At 38.4% G+C, this 26,420-nt stretch overlaps 1 protein-coding gene across 5 annotated transcripts in view; it reads right to left on the reverse strand.

The window, feature by feature from the left end:
• The window catches only part of LOC150086088 (DNA-binding protein RFX2-like), a 483,547-nt gene that overhangs the window by 19,829 nt on the left and 437,298 nt on the right, over positions 1-26,420 (reverse strand). For all 5 annotated transcript variants that reach the window (XM_090374368.1, XM_090374370.1, XM_090374371.1 and 2 more), the window contains one exon: positions 12,477-12,685. In XM_090374368.1, coding sequence (XP_090230494.1) covers positions 12,477-12,685 — 209 coding nt within the window. The remainder of the gene's footprint in view (positions 1-12,476; positions 12,686-26,420) is intronic.

Raw genomic sequence — 26,420 nt, forward strand, 5'->3', positions numbered from 1 at the left:
CCAAGGTTTGATGAGGAGGTTTTATTACCAAAAATTTTGTTTTTTCAAAGCTGAGTGCTAATTTATTATCGTGCAACCAAGTTTGTAAATGTATTGCATCCTGTTGTAAATCATTCTCCATTTTTGTTAGGTTCTTTCCTATTGTATATAAGATTATATCATCTGCATAAATTTTTATAAAGGAGTTCTTAACTACTTTGAATATGTCATTTATATAGATGTTGAACATGATTGGCCCAGCATGAGTGCCCTGAGGTACTCCTCGCTTTACATTATAAGATTTTCCCTTTGTATTTTCTACTTCTACTGTTATTTTTCTCTTGGTTAAATAATTTGCTAGGAGTTGATTGAGTCTTCCCCTCATACCATATTTCAGTAATTTCTGTTGCAATATTGGGATATCAATTAGGTCATATGCTTTGGTCAAATCTATAAATAAAATCAATATGAAGTTATTGTTGTTTAAATGTAAGTTTAGAGAGTCTACTAAGTTCTCTAATAATGTCTGTGTGCTCTTGCCCTTCTGATATGAGAATAGAGAGTTGTTTAACAGTCCATATTGATGTAAATATTTGCTTATATGGGAAAATATATAATTTTCTATTATCTTATTTAAAATTGACTGTATTGTTATTGGTCTGTAATTGCAAAAGTCATCAGGTGGTCCCTTTTTATATATAGGAATTACCTTAAATGAGAGTAAATTTGTAGAATAGCTTCCCGACTCTAACATCCGTGCTATTAGCTCTACCAAGAAAACAGAGAACTGTTCTTTGTTTCTCTTTACCTCGGTTACTGTAATACACTCCAATCCGTAAGATTTCTTGTTCTTTAATTTCTATAATTTTAAGAATCTCAGTATAATGTAGAGCTAAGACTACACAAGAGTTCATTATCTGAGGAAGCCTATCTTGTTGAGTAAAGGAATCTTGGCAATAATGTATTAAATATCTGTTGAGATCTAATACAGCTTTGGCAAACCTATTTGCAGCCTCATATTGTTTGTTTGCACCAGAAATCTGTTCTACTAGTGTTTTAATTTGGTTTCCTCTTGACTTTTTCTTCCTTGTACTTAACATGTTATTTATAATGCTCCATTTATCCTTTTGTGTTATCTGCTTATCCATGAAAAGATGATTGTAATAAGTGTTTTTTTGCTTTTTTATCATACCTGTCACTTTATTTCTGAGTGTTTTATAATTGTGATAATGTTCTTTCTTTGATGGACAATTTCTATACTGCCTGAAATATTTATCCCTTTGTACCATTAGTTCTTCTATTTCTTTAGTCATCCAAGGTTTCCTAAGCTTAATCCTGCTACTCCCAGTGCTTGTGTTGTTGGCTGTGTGATTAACTTTTCTCTCGGTATTAAACCTCGAATTGTTTATAATTTGTATTATCTTATTTGAAAAGACATTTACATTTGTTGTGTAAGATACTTGCTCTTGTATTAACATATTATTTATGTTCTGTTTCAGTTTACCTGTTGATAAATAATTTTTCTTCATAACATTTGTTAATTTTATATCTACAGATGGATGTTGTTTTGAGTACATATCCACTATTAGTATACATGTTCTGAAAATTGATTTAATAGTATGTAAGAATTAGCATACTTCAACTTTATATTTGTTATAAGGTGATCTAAGCAGGAGCTTACTGTTCTATCTCCCTCCATCCTTTGTTGCCTAGTTATTCCGAATAAGGTATGTTCAAATCCATAATTGCTTAAGATTGCAGAGTATCTGGGTATCACATTATCAGTTCCATCGGTTAGTAAATTAATATTAAAATCTCCTACTAGTATGGTCTTATCTGTTTGTATGTCGTCCCATTGCAAAATAATGTTTTCTAATTCTATTAGGAAGCTGCTTATTGAATCTGATGGTGGCCTGTAAAAAGCACAAATCATGAATGTGTTTTCTGGGTCTTCTCCTAATAATTTGACACAGCAGTTTTCACAAGACTGAGTTAAGTGGTAAACCTGTATTGCCCTAAAGTATGTTCTATAGTATATTATTATTCCTCCACCTCTTCTCAACTCTCTCAATATATAGACCTTATCATAATCTTGTATGTTATAATTGGAAATTTCATCACTTTTTATGTTAACTTCTGTTAAAACTATACATGAGATATATTCTTTCATTGCATTTATATATTGCAAGAAGTTAAACCAATTTTTTCTTAGTGACCTGATATTCAGAGCTACCATAAAGAACTGTTTTTTTTTTTTCCAATTATAAGAGTTTGAATATTTTGATTATTTATAAAATGTAAAGGTGAATTGAAAATCTGTGATTCCTCAAAAAGCATACCTGATGTCTTTTTACCTTAAATCTAGATTTCTGGAAATTTCAATTATTCACAATAAAAGAGTTTATTTTATAAACTGCAAATCCTTTGAACTCTGAATTCTAATGGCTCTTGAAGATTCATTCTTCTTCACATAAATTTTGCCATGTTTTAGCCATAAAAATTTGTAACTGTGAGTTCTTATTAATTGTTTTGTTTCCCAAAACAATTGCTTGAGGTGGGCTGTTAAGTGGTCATTTGTGTAGATTGGGATATTGCTACTGTTCTGATATATATCTTTTGCTGTTAGTCGGATCTCCTTTGCCTTTCTCATCCATTTTTCCTTTGCCACATGGTTTGAAAACTTCACAATTAGTGTTGGCTTGTCGTTTGTTTTCTTATTGTTTGGTATGTAATAGTGTTCTATTTCTTTGTTGTGCTGTAGTTTCAATGCAAGTCCTAGCTGCTGTATAACAAGCTCTAGATCTTGGCCTGCTAATCCAGTTAATCCTACTATTTCTACGTTATTCACTAACAACTGCTGCTTTATCGAGTCTATCCTCAAGTTAAGCAAGTTGGAATTTTCCTCGTTTTGCTTGAATGAAGCTTCCAGCTCCACAATTCTTTTGCCGATTGCTGTGTTGGAGTCCTGTAGTTTGCTTATGCTTTTTTGTATTCTGTCAAAGGAATCTGAGACAAATGAAATCGATTTCTTGATATCTTCTACTTCTGTTTCCAGGTCTTCCATTTGCTTCTTTATTGGTACAATTTCTATTAGTAAATCCAGCAAATGGATTTTACTGGATAGCTTTCTCAGTACGTCTTCCATATTAAGGGTGTTTGCCTGCTTTTGTGTAGCTTCTAAGTCTTCATTCACTTCTTTTGGTGAATGCAGTAAGTTGTGAAATTCTTCTGCCGAGTAGGAAATTTCACTTCTTTCTTCCCTCTCTTCTTTCCTGCACAATATACACCTCCACTGCTGTTTCTTTTGTTTTGCCATTCCTTTATAGGTTGCTTCTTTCAATGAGCATTTGTAATGATACCCATTGTTGCAGCCACGACATACCACTTCTTGCACGTGCAGCGGTAGGTTCCACTTTTTGCATATATTTTGATTCATTTTTGCAAAACTTTGGAGTAGTCAATACAAGACATTTCAGATAAAGCACTTGCACGAAATAAATAACAAAAGAATGAATTTAACAACTTACAACTAGCAAAAATTTCCAATTTTCACTTGGAGTGTTGATACAGTAGACATGCTAACACTAGTCTTCTAGCAGGAATATGAATAATAATAATAATAATAATTAGCAACTAAGGCCATATTGCTCCAGGGTTATGCGGTGGTCATTCCCTGACCTTTCCGCATCCTCCCTATTTGGTGGCCACGGGCTCGAACCCTGGTTCTAATCAAGAAGCGTGTGCTACGCACTGCTGCTCTTGCCCACCTGGCTACGGAGGCACCTCGACCAACAGTAACACCAGACATTACAACCGCCTTGTGTACTTGGTAGCAGTACCCGTCACGGAGTGGAATCCCCCAATCATGGAGAAATAATATAAGAGCAATAATAATAATAACTGAAAGACGCGACGACCCAGTGGTTATGACACTGGACTACCAGCCTGATGGACCCAGGTTCGAGTACCACTTTGGCAGAAGTGAACGCGGCTCCATAACGCTGGGAGATCAGTATAATAATAGTAATAAATTAGAATAATAATAATAATAATAAATTAATTAATAGTAATAAATAAATAAACATCATGAAAGTTGCTCCAAGGGATCTACCTATCCCAAGGTCGGAGTGGCGGCTAAGGCAGATTGTGGTGTCATCTGGCGTCACTCCAGAGAACTACCACTGGACATAAGCTGAAGCTAAACAGGTCCACCTCCGTAGATGGACGATGTTGCAGGGAAATATTAATCATACTGCATCAAGTGTGGATGCAGGATAAAGTCACTCATGTTCAGGCCTTTAGCAGAGGGATCGCTTCGAAAAATCAGAGACGGTCTCCCGAGGAAGGCAGTGGAGCAAGTGGCACTGTCCCCTGTATCAAGTGTGGAGCAGCAGTGCGGCTACCACAAGAGAAGGGCAAGACCACCCAGCCCCACCAACTGGAAGTGCTTCCTGCGCAAATGACTGCCCAGGAAGGGAGAAAACGCCAACGCATGAAGTGGAACATCGAAATGAATACGTACATCATGCAAGCATACTACGAAATAACGAAGCTGGAGACTGATATGACAACTTACAGGGCAAGACTACATACCAAGTGGCTGGAATGATTCCCGGATATTCAGGTCACCAAACAGCGAATAGTGGACCAGAGAAGGACCACTGTCGCGAAGAACGTGATAGCTCCTGCAATCTTGGAAAAAAAATCAAGCAGGACGTTAGCGATCAACTACAAAGAATAAAGAACCGGAGGAGGTAGAACATACCACCACAGAACCAGAGGAGGAAGAGCAAGAAGAAATACAACCCACAGCAGCTGAAGTGGAAAGAGACAAGGTCATGATATTCAGAATAGACGGCGAGTGAAAGAAGGCCCTAACAGAATTCGAAGGAATCGAGCCGCACAAAAACTCACGTGATACCAAAGCAGAAGCCGAATAGAACCTTGTGGAGGACCACCTGAACCGGCACATAATACCGCATTACCTCGACAGCAATGGTGCATTGGAGGTCATCCACACAGCCATGTATTGTGCTGCGGTAGCAGCCATGAGGATTAATGGAAGAGAAGTGAGACCAGCAGCAGAAGAACCCTCAGCTTGGGGAATACTTCAGCAGAAGACAGAAGAATTAACAGTCAAGATAGGCCAACTGACCCAGTAACAATGGGGCAATAGGAGTAAGAAATTAATTGGAAAAGTGAAGAGCATCCTCAAGAGATACAGCATCCACAGCAAACATGAGAAAAAAAATCAGAGGATAGGAGAGTGGACTTGGACACATTGAAGCAGAACCTCCTTGCACTCAGCAAGAGAGCTCCCAGAGGAAAATAAAAGACCAAAACTTCGATGACCAAAGAGGCTTCTACAGGTATCGTGGAGAAGATGGGAATGGACCGGCCGAGAAGAAGACGATTGAGGAGTTCTGGGGAAACATATGGAGCAGGGAAGTAAGACATAACAGCCGAGTCACCTGGATAGAACTAGAACGCAAGAAAACTAAGGACGCACAAGAAATGAGACAGTGGGAGATTCAGGAAGAAGTAAAACAGACGATCAAGAACTCTCACAACCGGCAAACTCCAGGAATAGATAACGTCCACAACTACTGGTACAAGAAGCTCACTTGCACACACAAGAAACTGGCAGAGCAGTTCACCCGAATGATAAGGCACCCGGAGACAATCCCAAAGTTTCTCACTCAAGGAATCACATATCTAAAGCTTAAAGACGAAGATACAAGAAACCCGGCGAAATATAGCCAATCACCTGCCTTACAACAATGTACAAGATCCTGACCAGCTGCATAACCAGGAAGGTATCAGACCACTTGGAGAGCCAGAACATAATGGCTGAACAACAGAAAGGATGCAAGCGGTTGAGCAAATGATGCAAGGAGCAATTAGCCATAGATGCCGCAGTTGTGGAGCAAGCCTACAAGAAGCGCCGCAACATGTACACAGCCTACATCGATTACTGCAAAGCCTTCGACCCTGTGTCTCATAGCTGGCTAATAGAGGCACTGAACATCTACAAAGTCAATCCGATAGTGACAAACTTCCTTGTAGAAATGGAGTACCACTATTAAGGTCGAAAACATCACAACCAGGCCAATCCCCATCAGGAGAGGAATCTTTCAGGGAGATGCCCTGAGCCCATTGTGGTTCTGTCTAGCACTTAACCCGCTATCCACCATGCTCAACAGTAGCAAGTATGGATATAACCTCAAAGGAAGGAAGAACCTGTACACACACCCACCTGATGTACATGGATGACATAAAGCTCTACGCGGGAACCAAGAAGCACTCCAGCAACTACTCCAGATCACCGAAGAATTCAGCAATATTAGGATGGAATTTGGTCTAGACAAAGGCAAGACCCACGGATTGCACCAGGGAAAATTAGTCAACAGAAACCACCAGCAGCAGACTGGTAAAGTGATCAAAGCCATGGCAGAGGGAGAGGCCTACAAATACTTGGGAATGATGCAGGCTCAGCAGTTAAAGCACAAGGAAATTAAGGCCTGCCTCACCGAAAAATACCATCAGAGACTCAGAAGCCTGCTGAGTCTCTGATGGTATTTTTCTGAGTCTCTGAATGGAGGGAACACAGTTAAAGCCATAAACACCTATGCAGTTCCAGTGCTAATATACTCCTTCCAGGTCAAGATTGGACTAACACCGAGCTGGAGGATATCATGAGAAAGACAAGGACAATGACGACCAAGAGCCACCAACACCACCTGAAATTTGCCGTGGAGAGACTGACAATTGCCGGGAAGAAGGAGGAAGGGGTCTGATAGACCTCACTGAGCAACAGACGACAGCGATAGTTAACCTGAAGGATTACTTCCAGAAACACACAGCACCACTCCACCACGCCATAATGAAGATAGACAAGCAGTATACCCCCTCAACCTAAACGAGGAGTCCTCAGCCAACCAGGAGGTACAAACGAAGCTAGAAAGATGGGCAAAGACATACCATGGCAGATACTACAACGATCTCCATCAAGATCACATAGATAAAATTGCTTCCAATGCATGGCTCACGAGTGGGACGTTCTTCTCCGAGACTGAAGAATTCATGCTCGCCATCCAAGACCAGGTAATCAACACCAGGAACTAGAGAAAATACATCACCAAGGAGCCCAGAGTGTTCGATGACACATGTCGACAATGCCACCTGGCCTCAGAAATGATCCAACACATCACTGCGGGATGCAAGATGATCACTCAGACTGAATACACTCATAGACACGACCAGGTAGCCAGGATAATACATCAGAAGCTAGCAAGGAAATACCAGTTGACCGAAGAAAGTGTACCATACTACAAGTACAAACCCCAGGCAGTACTAGAGACCCCCCACCAACAAGCTGTACTGGGACCGTGCCATAATAATGGAGAGAACAATCCCGCACAACAGATCAGACATAACCCTTGTGTGACAAGAAAGAAAAGGCTACCTATCTGATTGACATAGCGGTACCCAACACTGGCAACCTGCAGAAAAACAATGGGGGAAAAAAAATCAGGAAGTACACGAACCTAAGACAGAAGATCAAAGATATGTGGCATATGCAACAAGTAACGACCATCCAAATCGTGTCAACCACAGGTATGGTGCCAAAGACCCTACATAACAGCCTAGCAGCAATAGGTCTCCCAGCGAACACCTGTAGGATAGTCAGAGAGTTCCTCGACCGACAGTAACACCAGACATAACACCACCCTCTGTACTTGGAAGTAATACCTGTCACGAGGTGGAACCCCTAATCAGGGAGAAATAATATAAGAGCAATAATAATAATAATAAAACAGTTCGTATATCGATTTTCTGTTGAAAGTTCCATAATAAATAATGTTATAATGACTTTTGCTGTATTTATTTTTTCTACAATTTCCATATTTTCGGTTGCCAAATCGATTAACCCCATAAGTTTATAAAAAAATTTGTAAAACCATGAACAATTTTTCTGATATTTATTTTTATGTACTTTATATTGTGTAATATAAAACCTAGATCTTAAACAATACACTATATAATATTTGTCTATATTTTGAAAATCATTCCAAATATGGTCCTTGAGGTTGTCACAGACATTCTCTCAGATATGCCAGACAAGCTGTTCTTGCTACCTGGGAGTCTAAAACGCTGATGGAACTGATATTCGGGTGACACTCAAGTCAAGTGGACCCAATTTCGGCGAAGTCCGGACGGTCTATGACAGCCAAATCCTCTGCTTGCACCTTCACGATGGTGGGACTGTAGTAATCCTGGGTATAACCTTCATGCACAAGTACATGGTGGGTGACTACCCAGGTGTGAAACAACCTAAACATGGAACCCATGTTTAGTCTCTAGAGCTAAGTTCCGGCCAACCCTTTCTTATCTCTTCCATCATGCAGTATGATTGATGATTTTTGAGGTTATGATGAATGTCGTGGCGAGATCCAATATTCCTTACATTTCGAGGGTACAGCTCTAAAACGGTGTTCGCAGGCCGGCCGCTAGATAGTACACTGGACCAAACCTATTGGTAACTCTCTAGGAGGCTTCCGGATCAGCTAGTGTATAATCTTGCTACCTCTACTCTGCCAGATAGTGACTGGAGGGAGTCTGAGTAGTGTGTATGCGGGGAGCATTGTCGAGGCCACGTTATGTCAAGGATCTGGGTATATTCTTACCACATGTACGCCATATCCAAAAATTTCGTTACTTCATACAGCATGTCCCACCCACTTTTTCTTACTATTGAATACACCATGAATTGTCAAAATAATAGAGCAAGCTTATCTGCGAAAAGATCTAAACCTCCCAAGGACTTCCTAATTCATTTCACAAATATACGTGGTCTCAATTCCAATCTCAACGATGTCCATTTCCACTTGCAGTCTTCCAAACCCCATGTACTTTTTCTGACTGAATCTCAGTTATCGGTTGATTCAACTACTGCTCATCTCAGATGTCCAAATTATTTGCTGTATGATTCCTTTCGCTACAAAGGTGGTACTTGTGCATATATCCGTTCTGATATTCCCTGTCAGAGACTTGGCAATTTGGAATCTCCTCTCTTTGATCTTCTCTGGCTTAAAATCTCTCTACCTCATTGTGTAAAATTCATCTGTTGTCTCTACTGTTCTCCCAACTCCACTCATCACTTGGAGCTCTTTGACTTCCTCTCTTTGCAACTTGACTTTCTCCAGTCCAGCTTTCCTAACAGTGAGGTAATTTTCCTTGGTGATTTTAACATTCAGAACTCCAGCTGGCTTCCGTTTTCTAGTCACACCGACCCAGCAGGTCGAGATGCTGAGGCTTTTGCAATTACTAATGACCTGGCACAGATTGTTCATTTACCTACAAGAATACCGGACAATCCTAATCATACAGCCAATACGCTTGATCTTTTTCTCACAAACAACCCTTCTAAGTACAAGGCTGAAGTGAGAGGTCCTTTAGGCACTTCAGATCACAACTTGGTGATTGTCTCTTCTCCAATGGAACCTTTATCTCATGGCTATTCCCAACCTCGTATTGTTTGGCATTACAAGAATGCAAAATGGGATGACCTGCGAGACTTCTTTTCTTCTTTTCCTTGGTCTGATTACTGTTTGAAAACTTCTGATGTCAACGTTTGCTCAAATCGTGTCAGTGAAATTATTCTGGCAGGAATGGAATCCTTTATCCCACACTCCACTTTAAAATCTCGTCCTTTATCTAAACTTTGGTTTTCCAATAAATGTGCTAAGGCTGTCCAAGAGAAGAATGTTGCATATCGTAATTGGCTTGTTTCTAATTCTTCAGTTTCATTTTCTGCCTACACCAAAGCTCGCAACAATTGTAAAGCAGTTATTAATCAGTCCAAACTAGAGTTTGAACAGGCTAAGAGTAGAAAACTTGCTTCTTGCCCTAATGGTAGCCGAGCATTCTGGTCTTTTGCCAAAGCTATTGGCCACAACTTTTGCCCATCTCTGCTCCCACCTCTGTCCAAACCAGATGGTTCTGTTGTCACTTCAGCCAAGGATAAAGCTGACCTGCTAGCATCCCATTTTTCTTCGAGCTCATGTATTAATGATCTTGGTAAAACACCTCCCACCATTCCTAACACGCTCCATTCATTGCCTCCTGTGGTCTTCCGTCAAAAGGATATCAGAAGGATTTTGATGAATCTTGATGCTAAGAAAGCTCCAGGTCCTGATGGTATTTCTCCACTTGTTCTCAAAACCTGTGCTCCTGAACTTACTCCTATTCTTTGCCGCCTTTTTTCACTTTCTTATTCCAAAGGTGATTTTCCTTCTGCTTGGAAATTTGCTCATATCCAGCCAGTTCCTAAAAAGGGTGACAAATCCCTCCCATCCAATTATCGTCCCATTGCAATTACTTCTACTCTTTCTAAAGTAATGGAGAAATCAATTAACCGCCAACTCTTAAACTACCTAGAAACCTTCCATCTGATCAAGGATCGCCAGTATGGATTCCGTCAATGTCGATCCACTGGTGATATTCTGGCTTATGTTACCCATTTATGGACTAATTCAATGGAAAGGTTCGGTGAAACACAAGTAGTTGCTCTTGACATCTCAAAGGCTTTTGATCGTGTTTGGCATAAAGGTCTTCTAAACAAGCTTACATCTTATGGTTTGCCAACTGTTTTTTGTAATTGGTTATCCAGTTTTCTCTCTGATAGCTCACTCAGGGTGATGGAAGATGGCTCTCTGTCTTCTAACTTCTCCACTAATGCCGGTGTCCCCCAAGGTTCAGTTCTTTCCCCCACTCTTTTCCTCTTGAATATCAATGACCTTCTTCCATTGACTGGAAATCCTATCCATAGTTTTGCCGATGATAGCACATTGCATTCAACTTTCCATTTTGAGAAACCTTGTCCAGCTCAATCAGCTTCAAGTTCTCGAAAATCTGCTGCCAATTCCTTAAATGCCGATCTTCATGTAATTCTCCAGTGGGGCAAAGACAACTTAGTTGATTTCAACCCTTCTAAAACTCAGTCTTGTCTTATATCTCGCAAAAAGGATTCTTCTGCTCCTATGCTTATCTTTGGTGACACTCCGATTTCTAGGAAAGTTGATATATCTCTTTTCATATCAGGGGATGACCCTGACTTCTAATCTCTCTTGGCACATTCTCATTACAAATATTGTTTCCTCTGCATCTAAATAACTTGGTTTTCTTTTTCGCTCTCGGCGTTACTTTTCTTCCAAACAGCTGCTCACTCTGTATAAATCGCAAATCCGCCCTGCCATGGAATATTGTACCCACATCTGGGGTGGTGCCCCCAAAACCTCTCTCAGGCTTCTTGATTCCATTCAGAAGAGGGCAGTTAGGTTAATTAATGATTCATCTCTAACAGAGTCTCTCCACTCGCTTTCTCATAGACGCACTGTTTCTGCTGCATGCCTCTTCTACAGATACTTCCATGGGCACTGTTCTTCTGAATTGGCTTCTATAATTCCCGCTCTCTCTTTCAAAACAGTCCGAACACGTGCCGCCACCAGCCAACATCCATTTACTGTCCAACTTCAAACCCACAGAACCAACTTTTCATCTTCCTCATTTATTCATTCAACTGCTGTTTTCTGGAACAACCTTCCTTCATACGTATTTCCTGAAAATTACATTCTACAGAAGTTCAAGTCCAATATCAACAAATATCTTCTTTCGTCTTCTCAACCTCCAACCCAAGCACAGTACTAAGTACTATAGGTTCTAATACCCCTCGTGTTTGGGGTTCTCATAAAAAAAATGTCTATCTGTTTGTGCACGAACTGTCTAAGTTTTTCCAGCCAGCACGTGCTACCATCTCATATCTATATTTCCAACTAATTGACCAATTACTATTGAAAATTTGCTACTTAGAGCCAACCCATGCACTTGGAAAACTCACACGTGAAAAGATTAAATATACAGGTGCAAAAACAATACGTCTATCAGTAATCACAATAAAAACCAGCTTTTACTGAAGCACTGCATTCAAAACGATAATTATTTACAGGATGAATAATAATATGAATATTACCTGCTATGTGAAAATCATAATTTGAACCAAACTTTTCCTAAGAATGATGGCTGAAAAGCTATTACTACTTCTACATCAAAAAAATTGCCTTTAAGTTTTTAAACACAGGTCATACGTGTCATATCCTCATTTACGATGAAGGAAGTACTATGTGCTTAGTAGGGGCATATCTACTAACATTCAATCTACAGATAAGCAAAGCTAGCTAATGGTTGGAAGCATTTATTATCATGAAATTAAATATTTGACGGTATAACCAACAGATAAAATGAATGTGAAGTTTCACTTTTGTGTTAATTTCAAAATAAAACTGAAAAGAACTACAGTAGTGGCCTTTCTTACAGTGAAATTATCAATACCATTAATAAATTCACCATTTTTGAATTAGATCAACTACTAAGCAGATCTTACCAATTTTTTATACAAATTAAATTAGGAAATAAATGCACTAAGCACATAACCTTACCTATAAAAAGACCACTTCAAAAGAAACTGCCTAGCAGCTTTAGGAAAATCAGGCTTCCCTTCAAATGGCTGAAGAACCAGTGACACTACTCCTTCTAACCAAGCAGCCCACTGCTCCAAAGAGTTCTGCTGTTGCAATGTAATTTTAAAGTCCTGTTCAAGTTGTTGTACTGTGCTGTCATCACACTGACATACCCAAGACGCTTGTTCCTGTTGAAATATAATTTATATATATACACACAGACACCACACACACACAAATCAACATCTTCAGCCATTGTGGAACGAAGGCAAGATGAAGGTTTCCCAAACAAGTTAACAACAAGTGCAGTCCTGTGCTTTCTGTTGCCATTGTATGCTAGTAAATTTCACAATTTCATCGATCCACCTCATCTTTGGTCTTTTTCTTGGGTCTTTAGAGGCAAGTGGTATCCATTCCAAAATTCATTTGGTCCATCTATTGTCAGTTCTTTTTGATATGTGACCTGCCCATTTCCATTTTAAGCCCTTTGTTTTTTCAGTGATGTCAACGACCTTGGTTTGTTGGCAAATCCATGCACATGTTTTTCAATCTCTTTTGGTTTTGTTACAAATTTGCCACTCCATACTTCTCTGTGTTACGCTCAATCTCTGTAAAGTTAGTTAGTTATTTGGTTTTTAGGAGCATTAGCAACTAAGGCCATATTGCTCCAGGATATGCGGTGGTCATTCCCTGATCTTTCCGCATCCTCCGTATTTGGTGGTGACGGGCTCGAACCCTGGTCTAATCAAGAAGCATGTGCTACGCACTGCTACTACTTCCCACCTGGCTACGGAAGCGCCTCTCTGTAAAGCTTTGGCATTCAACATCCATGTGTCACAACAGTGGACAGGGAGAATACATTGACTGGACCAGTGTGACAAAATCTTTTCGTCTGAGACAGAGTGGTACATTTGTCTTGAAGACTATATCAATCGTAGTGCTTCAGGTAATTTCCATTTATCTTGAGCCCTTTATTATCTCAATTTAGCTTGCAAAAATTTTCTTATAAAGCATATATATATACACACGCACGACTCCCATGGATCGATGCCTTATCACAGCTGGAGTGTTTGCATATGTCAGTGAAGCTAAGAACTATAGCAGCATCAGGAGTGTATAGTTCTAGCAGGGTCACTCATGATGGACAAATAAAAGCTGCGACACCAAACTAAATTGATCCAAAATCTGTCAACCCACACTGGACCAGCGTGACAGTGATTATGGTCCATTCCCCAACATGGCTTCACAACAAAATAAATGATCCTCATTCCTCAGAGGGCTGTAAGCTGCTACCTACGGTAGTGGGAAGACCAGCTCAATGGTAGAGGGGGCTAAGAATCAATGGGCTCGATCAGGCTGCCTTTGATCTTTAGACATTATTATTATTATTATTATTATTATTAGCTATATGGTGCAAGGAAGCCTGAGGCGTATGCTGCACCAGCCAAAAAAAAAAAAAATTCCCAAGTTACCCTGAGAGAGAGAGAGAGTAGAAGGGAATCACCAAGAAAGAGAAGGATGATGATATCCAGCTCAGGATCCTGGGTGTGCCAAGCCCAAACTCACCAGATGTGAGCCCCTAGGATAAAATTGGAACACTTAGCATTCAGCCTATGAGTACAAATTCATGTCTAGCAGAACAAGAGCTGAAAAACATCAATTGAGACGTCATCGGTTTATGCGAGATTCGAAGAAAGTTGAAGATCTGGTCAAACTAGAAGATGGACATTGGTATTACATGGACATTTGTATTACAAAGGAACAAATAATGGATGGCATGGTGAATTTGGTTCCTGATCAACAGATTCAACCATAAAAGTAGAAAGTATTACCAAAAGAATTTCTTGCTGTACTATTAAGCTAAATAGTCACTATTCTCTTCAAATTATTCAAGCTTATGATCCTACAAGTAACCATAGTGATGATGACATTAAAGAATTTTATGAAGATTTATTATGCCTTTACAAACAGTTATTTTTGTTATTTTGGTTTTTAGGAGCATTAGCAACTAAGGCCATATTGCTCCGGGGATATGCGGTGGTCATTCCCTGACCTTTCCGCATCCTCCGTATTTGGTGGTGACGGGCTAGAACCCCGGTCTAATCAAGAAGCATGTGCTACGCATTGCTGCTCCTTCCCACCTGGCTACGGAGGCGCCCCTTTACAAACAGTAGTAGTAGTAATGGAGGCATGTGACGCATGCCTCCATTACTACTACTACTACTACTACTATTGCTCCTTGTGATGCATGCCTCCAGAAAGCAAGCGTATGAGTTTATGTAGCATCTGCAACCCCCCCCCCCCAATTTCACACATCCATTTCCTCTAAAATTTTGTCCAGTTCTTCCTTGAATTTATTTAAGCTATCAACTTCCACAATGACAGATGTAAGTTTGCTCCAGCAATCAAATACCCGCTGGCTAAAGGCAAATTTCCGCACATCTATTCTACAACTGTCTTTCCTCAATATGAATTTATGCTCCCTGAGGTTCGTAATCTAAACGAGCGGAAGAATTCCATCAGAATTCAGCATGCTCAAACCATTTAAGGCCTTATACACCTCAATCAGATCACGTCGCAGGTGCCTAGTCTCAGGCAGCTGTAATTTGCAGAACTTAAGCCTTTCTTGGTAAGAGGACTCCTTTGTTCCCCTCACCAATCTTGTTGCCCTTCTATGTACATGCTCAAGCAACTCTATATCCTTCCTAAAATGGGGCCTCTAGACCTGTATGCAGTGCTCAAGGCGTGGCTTGACCATTGCCTTATAAAAGGAAATAATCACCTCCTTTTCCCCACTAGCAAAATTCCTGTATATCATTGACAATACCCCATGACCTGCTCTGGCAGCCTGTCTGCATTACTCAGAAAACTTCATATCTGACTGCAAAAATACTATCAGATCTTTTTCATTTTCTACCACTCTAAGTGTAGTACCACATAGTAAGTTTCTCTGGGGTTACTTCTACTCATATGCAGTATTTTGCATTTGTCAATGTTAAACTTCAGTTGTCACTTCTCAGACCATCTGCCCAAATTTTCTAGATCCTGTTGCAGTAACACACTGCCATTACTGTCATTAACAACCCTGCCAACCTTTGTATCATCTGCAAACAAAGCACGATGACTACAACTATAAAATTGTAACAGGAAATTTCAATGCGAGAACTGGTAAAATCCAAAATGGGGAAAGATCTGTCAGCTCATATGGAACTGGAAAAAGAGATGACAGAGGCAATTTACTAATTGAATTTGTGGAGGAACAAAATTTTTTCATCATGAACTCATTCTTTAAGAAAAATGCCCAACAAAAATGGTTGTAAAGAGCCCTCTTGGAAATACAAGTGAAACTGACTTCATACTGAAAAACAATACAGTATTCACAGACTGCAGAATCTTGAACCATTTTAATGTTGGAAGCGACCATCGATTACTGAGAGCAAAAATCAAAATTGATTGCAAGAAAGGCTGAAAGAAATTGGTCAAGTCAACTAAAGTGAAGAAGATCAACACTATCCAATTATTGAAAAATTGCCAAAACTTAACTAGAACTGTCCAATTATTTTAATGTGCTGCAAGACTCTCCTGACAGATATTTCAACTGATAATGACAAAGTCACCAAGACTATTGTAGACACTGTATATGCCCTTGCAACTATTGTAATACAAGAAAAACCAACCAGGATATTAAAAAAAACAACTGCCATGATGAAAAAGTGATGAGAAATGAAGCAATATAGTAAAATAAGAAACAAGGTAGAATATGTAGAACTGTGCAAGACCATAAGAAAGCACATAAAAGAAGAAATGTGCAAGTTCAACACTGATCTCGTTAGAAGAACACTAGAAGAAAATCAAGGGCTAAAGAAAGCAAAATGAAAAATGTTATACACAAGAGCCAATGTTTGTTTTGAAGCTGGAAGATAGCACAACAAAAACTCAACAAATACTAAAATGAGTGGAAGAATTTTATTCAAATCTTTATAAGAATAAAGGACAACTGGATCCAACACCAGATGCAGAAGCTGTACCAGAAATTTTGGCAGAAGCAGAAGATGCCATAAAATTAATTAAGAATGGCAAAGCAACGAGGTCCGATAAAGTCATTGTTGAAACACTGAAAGCTGGAGGCCAGCCAGTATGTAAAGTTCTAGCGAAACTATTTTAAAATGCCCATTCTACTTAACAAAATACCTGTAGCATGGAAAAATGCAGAAGCCATCCTACTGTACAAAAAAGGTGACAAGGCAGATTTAAAAAACTACCAACCAATAAGCCTATTGCCAGTTGTCTACAAGGTTTTCACAAACATACTTTCAAGAAGAATATGCACAATACTTAAAGGCACAACCCAAAAAAAAAACAGGTTTAAGAAGTGGTTTTAGTACAATGGATCACATCCAAACAGTGTAGCAAATTAGAGTGGCATAATGAATACAACCTTCTATTATGTGTGGCCTTCATTGACTATGAAAAAAGCATTTAACTCAGTTACAAAACAAGCAATAATCAATGCTTTAATCAACCAAGGTGTAGACAGAGCTTATGTCAATATTTTCCAATCAATATGTGAAAAGGTGAGTGCATCAATATGGGTCAACAATAATAAAGTCCAGATAAACAGAAAAAGGTGCCAGACAAGGAGACAAAATCTCCCCAAAACTGTTTTCTGCCTGTTCACAAGAAGTTTTTTGCAAGCTAAATTGGGATAATAAAGGGCTCAAGATAAATGGAGATTACCTGAGTTACTTACAATTTGCAGATGATATCATTCTCTTTGACGAATTGCAGAAAAATTGCAGAAGAATTGCAGAAAAACATTGAACTGCAGCATGAAAGCAAGAAATGTGGTTTTATGAGATCAAAGAAAATCATGGCCAATGGAAAAGAATCAGAAGAAGTGGAAAGGTATGCTTAACTTGGAAAAGAAATTTCAACAGATGGAAGCATCATGATAGAAAATGAACGCTGCATAAAATTGGGATGGTAAGCATTTGGAAAGCTTAAGTCTTCAAGACAAACTTGGCACTCTTGTCTCAAATGAAAAGATTTTGATCAATGTACCCTCCATAATATATAGTTGTGAAACATGGACATTGAATGCCAAAGCTTTATAGAGAGTGAGAATAACACAGGGAAGTATGGAGTGGAAAATCTGTAATATAACCAAAAGAGACTGAAAAACATTTTCATGGATTTGTCAACAAACCAAGGTCTGTGACATCATTGAAAGAACAAGGCGCTTAAAATGGAAATGGGCAGGTCGAATATCAAAAATAACTGATGATAGATGGACAAAATGACTTTTGGAATTGATACCACTTGACTTTAAATGCCCAAGAAAAAGACCAAAGATGAGGTGGATCGAAGAAATTGTGAAATTTGCTGACAAAAAATTTACCTTGCAAAAAATGTCTTATTTCTTCTAAAGAATACACACACACTACTCCCATGGTTCGATGCTTTATCACAGAAGGAGTGTTTATTTATTTGCTTTCAAATGTACAATGGCAATACAAAGCATAAGACCACAGTTGCTGTAAACATGTTGAAGAGAACTTTATCCTGCAGTGGATCGATAACGGCTGAAAATGACAATGGAGGTGACATGCACACAGCCATCAGAATATATATTTTTAATTTCATCATTAGTTAGAATTTTTATAATTTTTACATTTAATTCGTATCAAAAGCTTAACTACATTATCAAATGCAATGTTAATACCAATGCAAAGCAATTAGACATTACACATTCATTTATTAGAGTAGGGTTGTATAACTCTAACTACAAATTTAAATAACTGTATAATATATATATCAACAGTCATATGAATGTATGAAAACAACTGTATGTATATAGAAGAATCGTGAGAATCATGACTGTTCTGATTTGAGGATCAGAACAATCATGATTCTCATGGTGAAAATAATGAACCTATTTAGCTATAATGATAACTGGTCCGGGAGGCATACTGTATCATTATAATGCCTTTACTATACAGCTCAACTTAAAATTTAAGCAATAAAAATAAAATCAAGTAATAAGATGGCCACATATAAGAATAATTCATTTACTAATTTATTTTCTAGCATATGTTCTAGTGTGCATCTGTGCGTGCGTGTACACACACATACAAAAATAAGCCATAATGATGGGGTCCATTTATGGATTGTATAATTCGGTTTTGTTTAGTCCCCAGGCCATGTGCTGTATAATGGCAGGTCTTCTCTTGCTAACAAATGTATTTTGTACCTGTGAGCCAGAAAACCAATAATTATATTTATTATATATTTATTATTATTATTTAAAACTGATGCAAAACTTCTCTGAGTAGTGCTGAAGAATTGGTTCACCAAATTTGGTTACATTAAAGTAAAGTCAGAAACAATATTTAACTTGATTCTTTCAAACATTCCATTAGTAGTTTGTATTTATACATATATTTTTGGCAAACAGACTTTTTACTGCTGTAAACAAACATGCTATAGTCTTAATCAGGAAAGTCTGCTAGCCACCACATGATGTAGACAATTTAATTAATTTATTCATTTATTATTTATTTATTTCTTACTTTTGGAAAAAATGCATTTTTTCTATTAAAGGAAAAAAACTATGATAGTAGTGTAAAGAGCATAATTTCAATTGTATCTCATATTGTGCTCACAACGAGTTACCATGTATTGCACTACCTCGAATAAGTAACGCTTCACTAATAGAGAAGACTATTGTTACTTATTTTCAGTGGGCACCACCACCACTCAGACAGCACCGTTTCAAGGCTTGTTAGCCTTTCATCGGTGAGTGGGAAGGCACTCTGGTATTGCAAACATGACAACCCAGTTGTGAAGATAACCCCACAATATGAGAGATGCCAAAAGGCATACGTGATAATGCTTAAGTAAGACTCAGTGCAACTGAGGATAATATGCCCAGTTGCATTTAGTCTTACTTAAACGTTATCACCCACCCACAGATGAAAGGCCAACAAGCCTTGAAACGGTGCTGTCTGGGTGGTGGTGCCCACTGAGAATAAGTAACATAATTATCATAATATTAAGGGTCTATTGATAATTTGTATTCAACTGTGCAACTTTACCATTATTACTTTAGTTCATCAGCTTGGTGGTCATCAACTTTGGTCCAACCTGGAACAATGATATTTTATTATTCCAGGCTGGACTAATAAAGGCATAAAAAGATAAAAAAAAGATGGCAGCTTCTACAATTACTTCTCTAAATAATACCCATTTGTACTTGTCAGATTCACCAACTACTTTCATTGAATAGAATTCAAATAATACCTAAGGCCATCAAAATTTCCCTTGCAAAAATTTAAATTTTTCAATTACCAATGACAACAGTTACCTCTTTAGATATGTCCCACATTAACACATATGATTACTACTTGCTAAAGGTGCCTTAATTCAAATGTTATCCCAAGTAGCATCCACAGTATGTTGATATAAGAGCAGCAGTCTAATACATCAAGGAACAGGGCCGTGCCGTGCTATGATACAGACAGGCGGCCGCATCAGGTGGCACTGTAAGGGGGCGGCATAAGCAGTGAAATCAAAATACAATTTGAACCATTAAGGGGCGGAATTTCGAAGACTTGCATCATACTGAGAAAATATACCGCACGGCCCTGTCAAGGAATATGCTAGTACTATGAGAGTATCCAACAGACAAATTCCAGTACCTCTCTGGAAAACTGGAATACAATTATATAAAATATAATTGTATTCCTTCCACTAGTTTGAAATGTAGTATGTTACCATTCCATCTCTACATTCCCATCGCTTGTGTCACACCAAACTGACTCAATAACATCTCAGAAATCTCAGCTATAGGATATATACCCATCTTGAATTAAAGTGAGGTGAAATTAAAAGTGCAACTCTTCCTCTCATTCTGTCATGTGGCTTTTCTGTACACATTTTATTTATCAATTGAAAAATTCTGTATCCAGTATTAGTATTAGCAATGGCCACATGGTGCACCAGCCAAAAAAAAATAATAATAAATAAAAAAATAAATAAGAAAATTTTAAAAAATAAATAATTAATAAAAGAAAAGGAAATAGACAACCTATGCATTTCCCTCCTCCCATAGGTAAGTATCCAGCTAACCTCTGAATTTCCCCAAACTGTCAGCCTCTACCACCCATGTAGGTAATTTATTCCAGTAATTTATAACTCGCTGGCTAAAATAAAACTTCCTGCAATCCAGTCTAAACATTTCCCCCTGTAACATATATTTATGGCCACTAGTTCTAGAATCATTTATAACCACGAAAATTTCATCCTCATTCATTTTACTTATGCCTCTCAGAGCCTTAAACACAAGTCTCCTCTAAAGTGCCTAGTTTCTAAGCTCTACAACCCACGTATTCAAGGTCTAGTCTTGTATGGACACCCTTGCCGATCTCATCAGGTGAGTTACCTGTCTTTGGACCCTTTCAAGAAGCTCAACATCTTTCTTTAGGTGTGGTCTCCATACTTGCACACGGTATTCCAAGTGTGGTCTAACAAATAGCCTTATGGGATTATGATGTTCTTATATCTACTAGCAAATGTTCGATAAATCATCGATAGGACACCATGGGCCTTCCTTGCAACCTGTTTACAATGCTCGGAGAACTTCTTATCTGATCGTATTGTAAAACCCAAGTCCCTTTCCTTGGTATATCAGAACGATACCGAGTACACTGCCACCTCAATTTTGCATTCCCATCACTTATGCCACACCAAACTGACAATATCTCAGTTCTATAGGATATATACCCATCTTGAATCAATGTGATTTGAAATGAAAAGAATGGTCTTTTACCAGGTTTTGGGATTGCCAATACATAGGAATGACATAAGGAGCTTAGGAATGTATGTTCAGTGAAGATTCAATTGAAAAAGATCAGCAGAAAATATAGTGATTTTTTTATCTACATTTTGGAGCATTACAAAGTATATTCCATTAGGGCCAGCAGCACTGTTCCTTCAGTTGGTAAGATGCTGCAGTTCAAATATGGTAAATGGTTGATTATAATGCAAAGCACAGGTGTCAGTGAAATTCAATTTCAATTTCTCAGTTACATCTTTAATTTTTTGAAATGATTGAACATAAGCATCGAGATCTGTAGGAGTAGAGTTGTTGTTGTGTTTGTTATTTGGTTTTTAGGAGCATTAGCAACTAAGGCCATATTGCTCTGGGAATATGCGGAATATCAAAGGTCATTCCCTTGACCTTTGCGCAACTTCCGTATTTGGTGGTAACGGGCTTGAACCCCTGTCTAATCAAGAAGCGCGTGCTACGCACTGTTGCTCCTTCCCACCTGGCTACGGAGGCGCCAAGGAGTAGACGGGCCTGCTGTATTTTATCCAGTCAGCCTTTGAAAATTTCTATTTTACTGGATTATATGCTGGTAAGGAATAGGATGTTTGAATTTTACACATTACTGGGTAATGGTTGCTGTTGTGAGGATTCTGTTGATTAATATTTCAATAAGCTTTCCATGCCTGTCTGAGGGGGAGGGAGGGGGGAGGAACCCCATAATGCGTGGTGTGCACTAAAGTTATCTAGTAAACAGTATGGATGTGGTAATTACAAGACAAGAGCTTCAATTTCCTAAATAGTATATGGGTGATTAGGTGGAAGATAAATTGAGATCAAAGTAAGAGTAACTACCAATTAAATACCAATTACTAAACATGTGGCAACAGTGTCTAGGAAAGTTTGCAATGGAATGAATCAAGATGACTTTTGAATACAACTTCTCTCTTATCTGAAGACAGTATAATTTCTGATTGAAGGGGAGGCATGGGATATCAAATTGGTTTCTTGTAAACATAAGGCAACAGGATTGAAACAGTGAATTAGTTATTTGGTTTTTTTTTTTTTTTTTATTTTTTTTTAGAAGCATTAGCAACTAAGGCCATATTGCTCCGGGATATGCGGTGGTCATTCCTTGACCTTTCGGCATCCTCCGTATTTGGTGGTGACGGGCTCGAACCCCGGTCTAATCAAGAAGCGTGTGCTACGCACTGCTGCTCCTTCCCACCTGGCTACGGAGGCGCCGGTGAATTAGTTCATGGATATCACTGATGTTGTGAAAACCTCTGCAATTCCACCGGATGATGTGTTCTATTATTTGGTTTTGTATGTGGAAGATGAATCTGTCTGCTTTTTATAAGTGGATTGTTTATAATGGTCAAGTTTTGATTTTTCTTCTCTGGGAAATGTGGAGCATCCTGAGTCACTGCTACCATCCATATCATGATCTACATGTATTTCGGCGTCTCCGTAGCCAGGTGGGAAGGAGCAGCAGTGCATAGCACACACACACTTCTTGATTAGACCGGGGTTCGAGCCCGTCATCACCAAATACGGAGGATGCGGAAAGGTCAGAGAAGACCACCGCATATCCCAGAGCAATATGGCCTTAGTTGCTAATGCTCCTAAAAAAACCAAATAACATAACATAACATGTATTTCAAGAAGTTCTCCTTGATTGTTAGTATAATCTGTATCTGTGCTTGTTAGGTATGATTGCTTCACTTCAACAGGATATGATTTTTACAATTTTTCTACTACTTGACAACGTGGAGAATTCTGGGTTGGAATTGTGAGTGGTGTACTACTTCTTTGGTCTACTAAGTTCAGTTTAGATGGATGCTGAACCAAGAGTCCTGATCAAGACCAGTCTGAGATCGATATGTCTGGAGATACGGACACTTCTGTTTGACATGCCACTTATTGGTGACTGTAGGTAGCAGAAGCATAAGTGCATTTTGGCATACTTTAACCTGTTTTCTTTCTTCTTGATAAGAGATTTTCAATTTTAATTTTTGTATTTTTTCCCCTAACTTCCAGAGTTCACAATCTTTGGAGTAAGCTAGATGGTTGCCCCTGCAATTAAGAACCTGAGGTGTTGGTGCCCTGCGTTCTGTTTGTGTGTGAGTCTTGTACCCACAGTTTGGACACGCTACATCTCCATGGAATGCTCTCTGGGAGTGGTCAAATTTCTGGCATTTATACATCTTAGGGGGTTTGAGATAAATGGCCGAATGCAGGAGTTAAAGTAACCTATTTTGATTGTTTGTTGTTTGTTATTTGGTTTTTAGGAGCATTAGCAACTAAGGCCATATTGCTCCTGGATATGCAGTGGTCATTCCCTGACCTTTCCGCATCCTCCGTATTTGGTGGTGACGAGCTCGAACCGCGGTCTAATCAAGAAGCGTGTGCTACGCACTGCTGCCCCTTCCCACTTGGCTACGGAGTAACCTATTTTGACAGAAGCTGGTAAATTTGGTGTACTGAAAGTTAAGATTATGTTCGGAGTAGGAATTAAGCTGCCATCTTTTCTGATCATTATTCTTTTTGCTTGCGTGACATTTTGATCTTTTTGTTCCTGGACTATTTCTTCTTCAGAAATGTTTAATAGATCCTATTCAGTGATCATTCCCTTGAAAGAGTTCAGTGTGTTATGTGGAGTGACTTGAACTGGAATTCCACTTGAGTAAGCTGTAACAATAGTTCAGAGTGCCTTGCATAAGAGGTCTCTATTAGTAAATCTCCTGGTTAGAGATGTTTAACCATTTTTGGTGAACCTGCAGCATTTTCAAGGCATCTCTGAATGATGAAAAAGGAGAGCTTGCTCACAGGTTGTGCTTGACAAAGGATACAATATCAGGAATGCAGGGAGATTCCTACTTCTTTGTGTCCTTTTTCCATTCTCTTTGAAAGAGAGAAGTCATGGTCAGTCTTTATTGCCAATTTGAAAGCTCTTTGGCTCTAAATGTGGAAATACACTGCTTTCCATTTCTGCTCCTTTTTGCCCTGAGGGTTGTTCCCCCCTCCCCCAGGTTACCAGCCCCACCATGTGGAGGCAGGAGCTGTGCCACCAGTAACCAAGCAGTTCTTGAAGCTAGTAGAGTTGGTTAGCATATGGTATATAGACTAGAAAAAGAAAGGTGGATTCCCTTTCTGTGATCTTACTTTAGACATTACAAGCACAGAACCACTTGAAGTAAACAAAAGAGAAATTCACACAAGAAAAGAAATAAAACTATATTACTTTCAAAGAGCACTCTATATGTTACAGAGAGAAAATCACTTGTCACTATTGCTTAGCACTTGGGGCCCCAGTATATCAGAATGATGCCAAGTTTCTGATATTTGTTTATAATAACATTAGGTAATCCCCACTACTTTGAATTCATCAAATTTATTAACTATAATTTGCCTAGCATCAGTATACAAACATGTAAGTCTTTTTATGTTCTTTGTAACCCTAACACATCCCATGTAATTGTTTATGGCAATGCTTTCCCCGGGAATTTTACAAATGCACATTCTTCCAGAGTAATGGATAACTATTAACAGTTCCCATCACTTTCCCATAATCCTGTACTCTTAAAAAGATAAAAAAAGGTAAAAAGGTACTCTTAAAAAAACACCTTCAAATATTAGAGTCACAGTGTTATAATCAACCCAGCAAGCCCTGCACTTCTGCTACATCAGCAAATATTCTCACACCTCTCATTCAAATTGTCTGCTTTAATATTTTTAGTATCTGCATAAACAACAATACTAACTTTTATTCCCTTAAAATATGATAAATACAGTGGACCCCTGCTTTATGATGGGTTCACTATATGGTCAAATCACTTTACGATGGACTCTTCATAATAAAATACCTTTCACTATACGATATGTAGTAAGTACGGGATATTGTCATCACATTTGCGAATTGAATTTTAATTCTATTTTAATTAATTAATTCTATTAAACGGAGCTTAAAAAATAGGAATGAAGAGAATATTCTGAAAATTTATTTTTGTTTTTTATATGATTTCAGTGAAGGGGAACATTTCAACATAATACCGTAAGGTAAAAACCCACAGAATTCCAGTTATCGGTATTATCACAGATGCAATAAGATTGAGTTTACTACCCATTTATAATAGCTTGCACTAACAGAAAAGCCCAATAAACTGGAAAGTGCAATTGTTTTTATCATTTTATGGTCGTGACCTCCCAGAAACGTGCTCTAGAAAAATATCACAAATGAGTTCAAAATTCATTCTTATAACAAAACATAGCAATAAACGGTGAAAGTGTAGCACATTTTAATGATTTGAGTGGTGATTCTACTAACCAATGATCACTGGTGCCTACTTATGGCTTACGATTGTCTTCGACCGGACCACATGGTCCTTTGTCTCAGCCAATAACAGCATTTGTAAACGTGTTGGGCATGTGTTTTATTTTCGTATCCTTTAGTTCAAGTGATTTTTTTGTGCTTACTTTCCATAAATTTACTGTATTGAATTCTTGAACGTACAAAATTGCATAATATGGCCCTTAAAGAGTGCAGTAAGAAGAAAATTTCAATTAAAATTAAACAAGAAATAGTAAAAAAACAATGATGATGCTAAAATTAGTTCATTGGTGTGCGAATATGGTTTTTCACAGTCAACCATTTCTACCATAGTGAAACAAAAAGAAAACCTTAAAAAAGTTAAAGTAAGTGATGAATCTAACAAAATTAAAAACGGCAGAGAAATGATTGTAGAAATGGAAAGGATTTTGTTGCTGTGGATAAAAGAAAAAAAAATGAAGGGTGATACATTTCCCGGACAATACATTTGTGAACGTGCAAAGCAGATTATTGAGGACTTAAAAACTAAAACACCTTCAGCTAGTGTTACGAGATATGGGGACTTTAAAGCTAGCAAAGATTGGTTCGACAGTTTTAGAAAAAGGTTCGATATTAAAGGTGTCATAAGGCATGGAGAGGTTTGCAATGCTGCTCAGGAAGCAGCTGAAAACTTTTAAGGTGGAGTTTCAAGAGCTTGTTGAGAAGGAGGGCTACCTTCCTCAACAAGTCTTTAATACAGAAGAAACGGGCCTCTTTTGGAAAAGAGATG

This window comes from Mastigoproctus giganteus, chromosome 5, assembly GCF_048544385.1.
Source record: "Mastigoproctus giganteus isolate SK-2022 chromosome 5, ASM4854438v1, whole genome shotgun sequence".
Classification (NCBI taxonomy): domain Eukaryota; kingdom Metazoa; phylum Arthropoda; class Arachnida; order Uropygi; family Thelyphonidae; genus Mastigoproctus; species Mastigoproctus giganteus.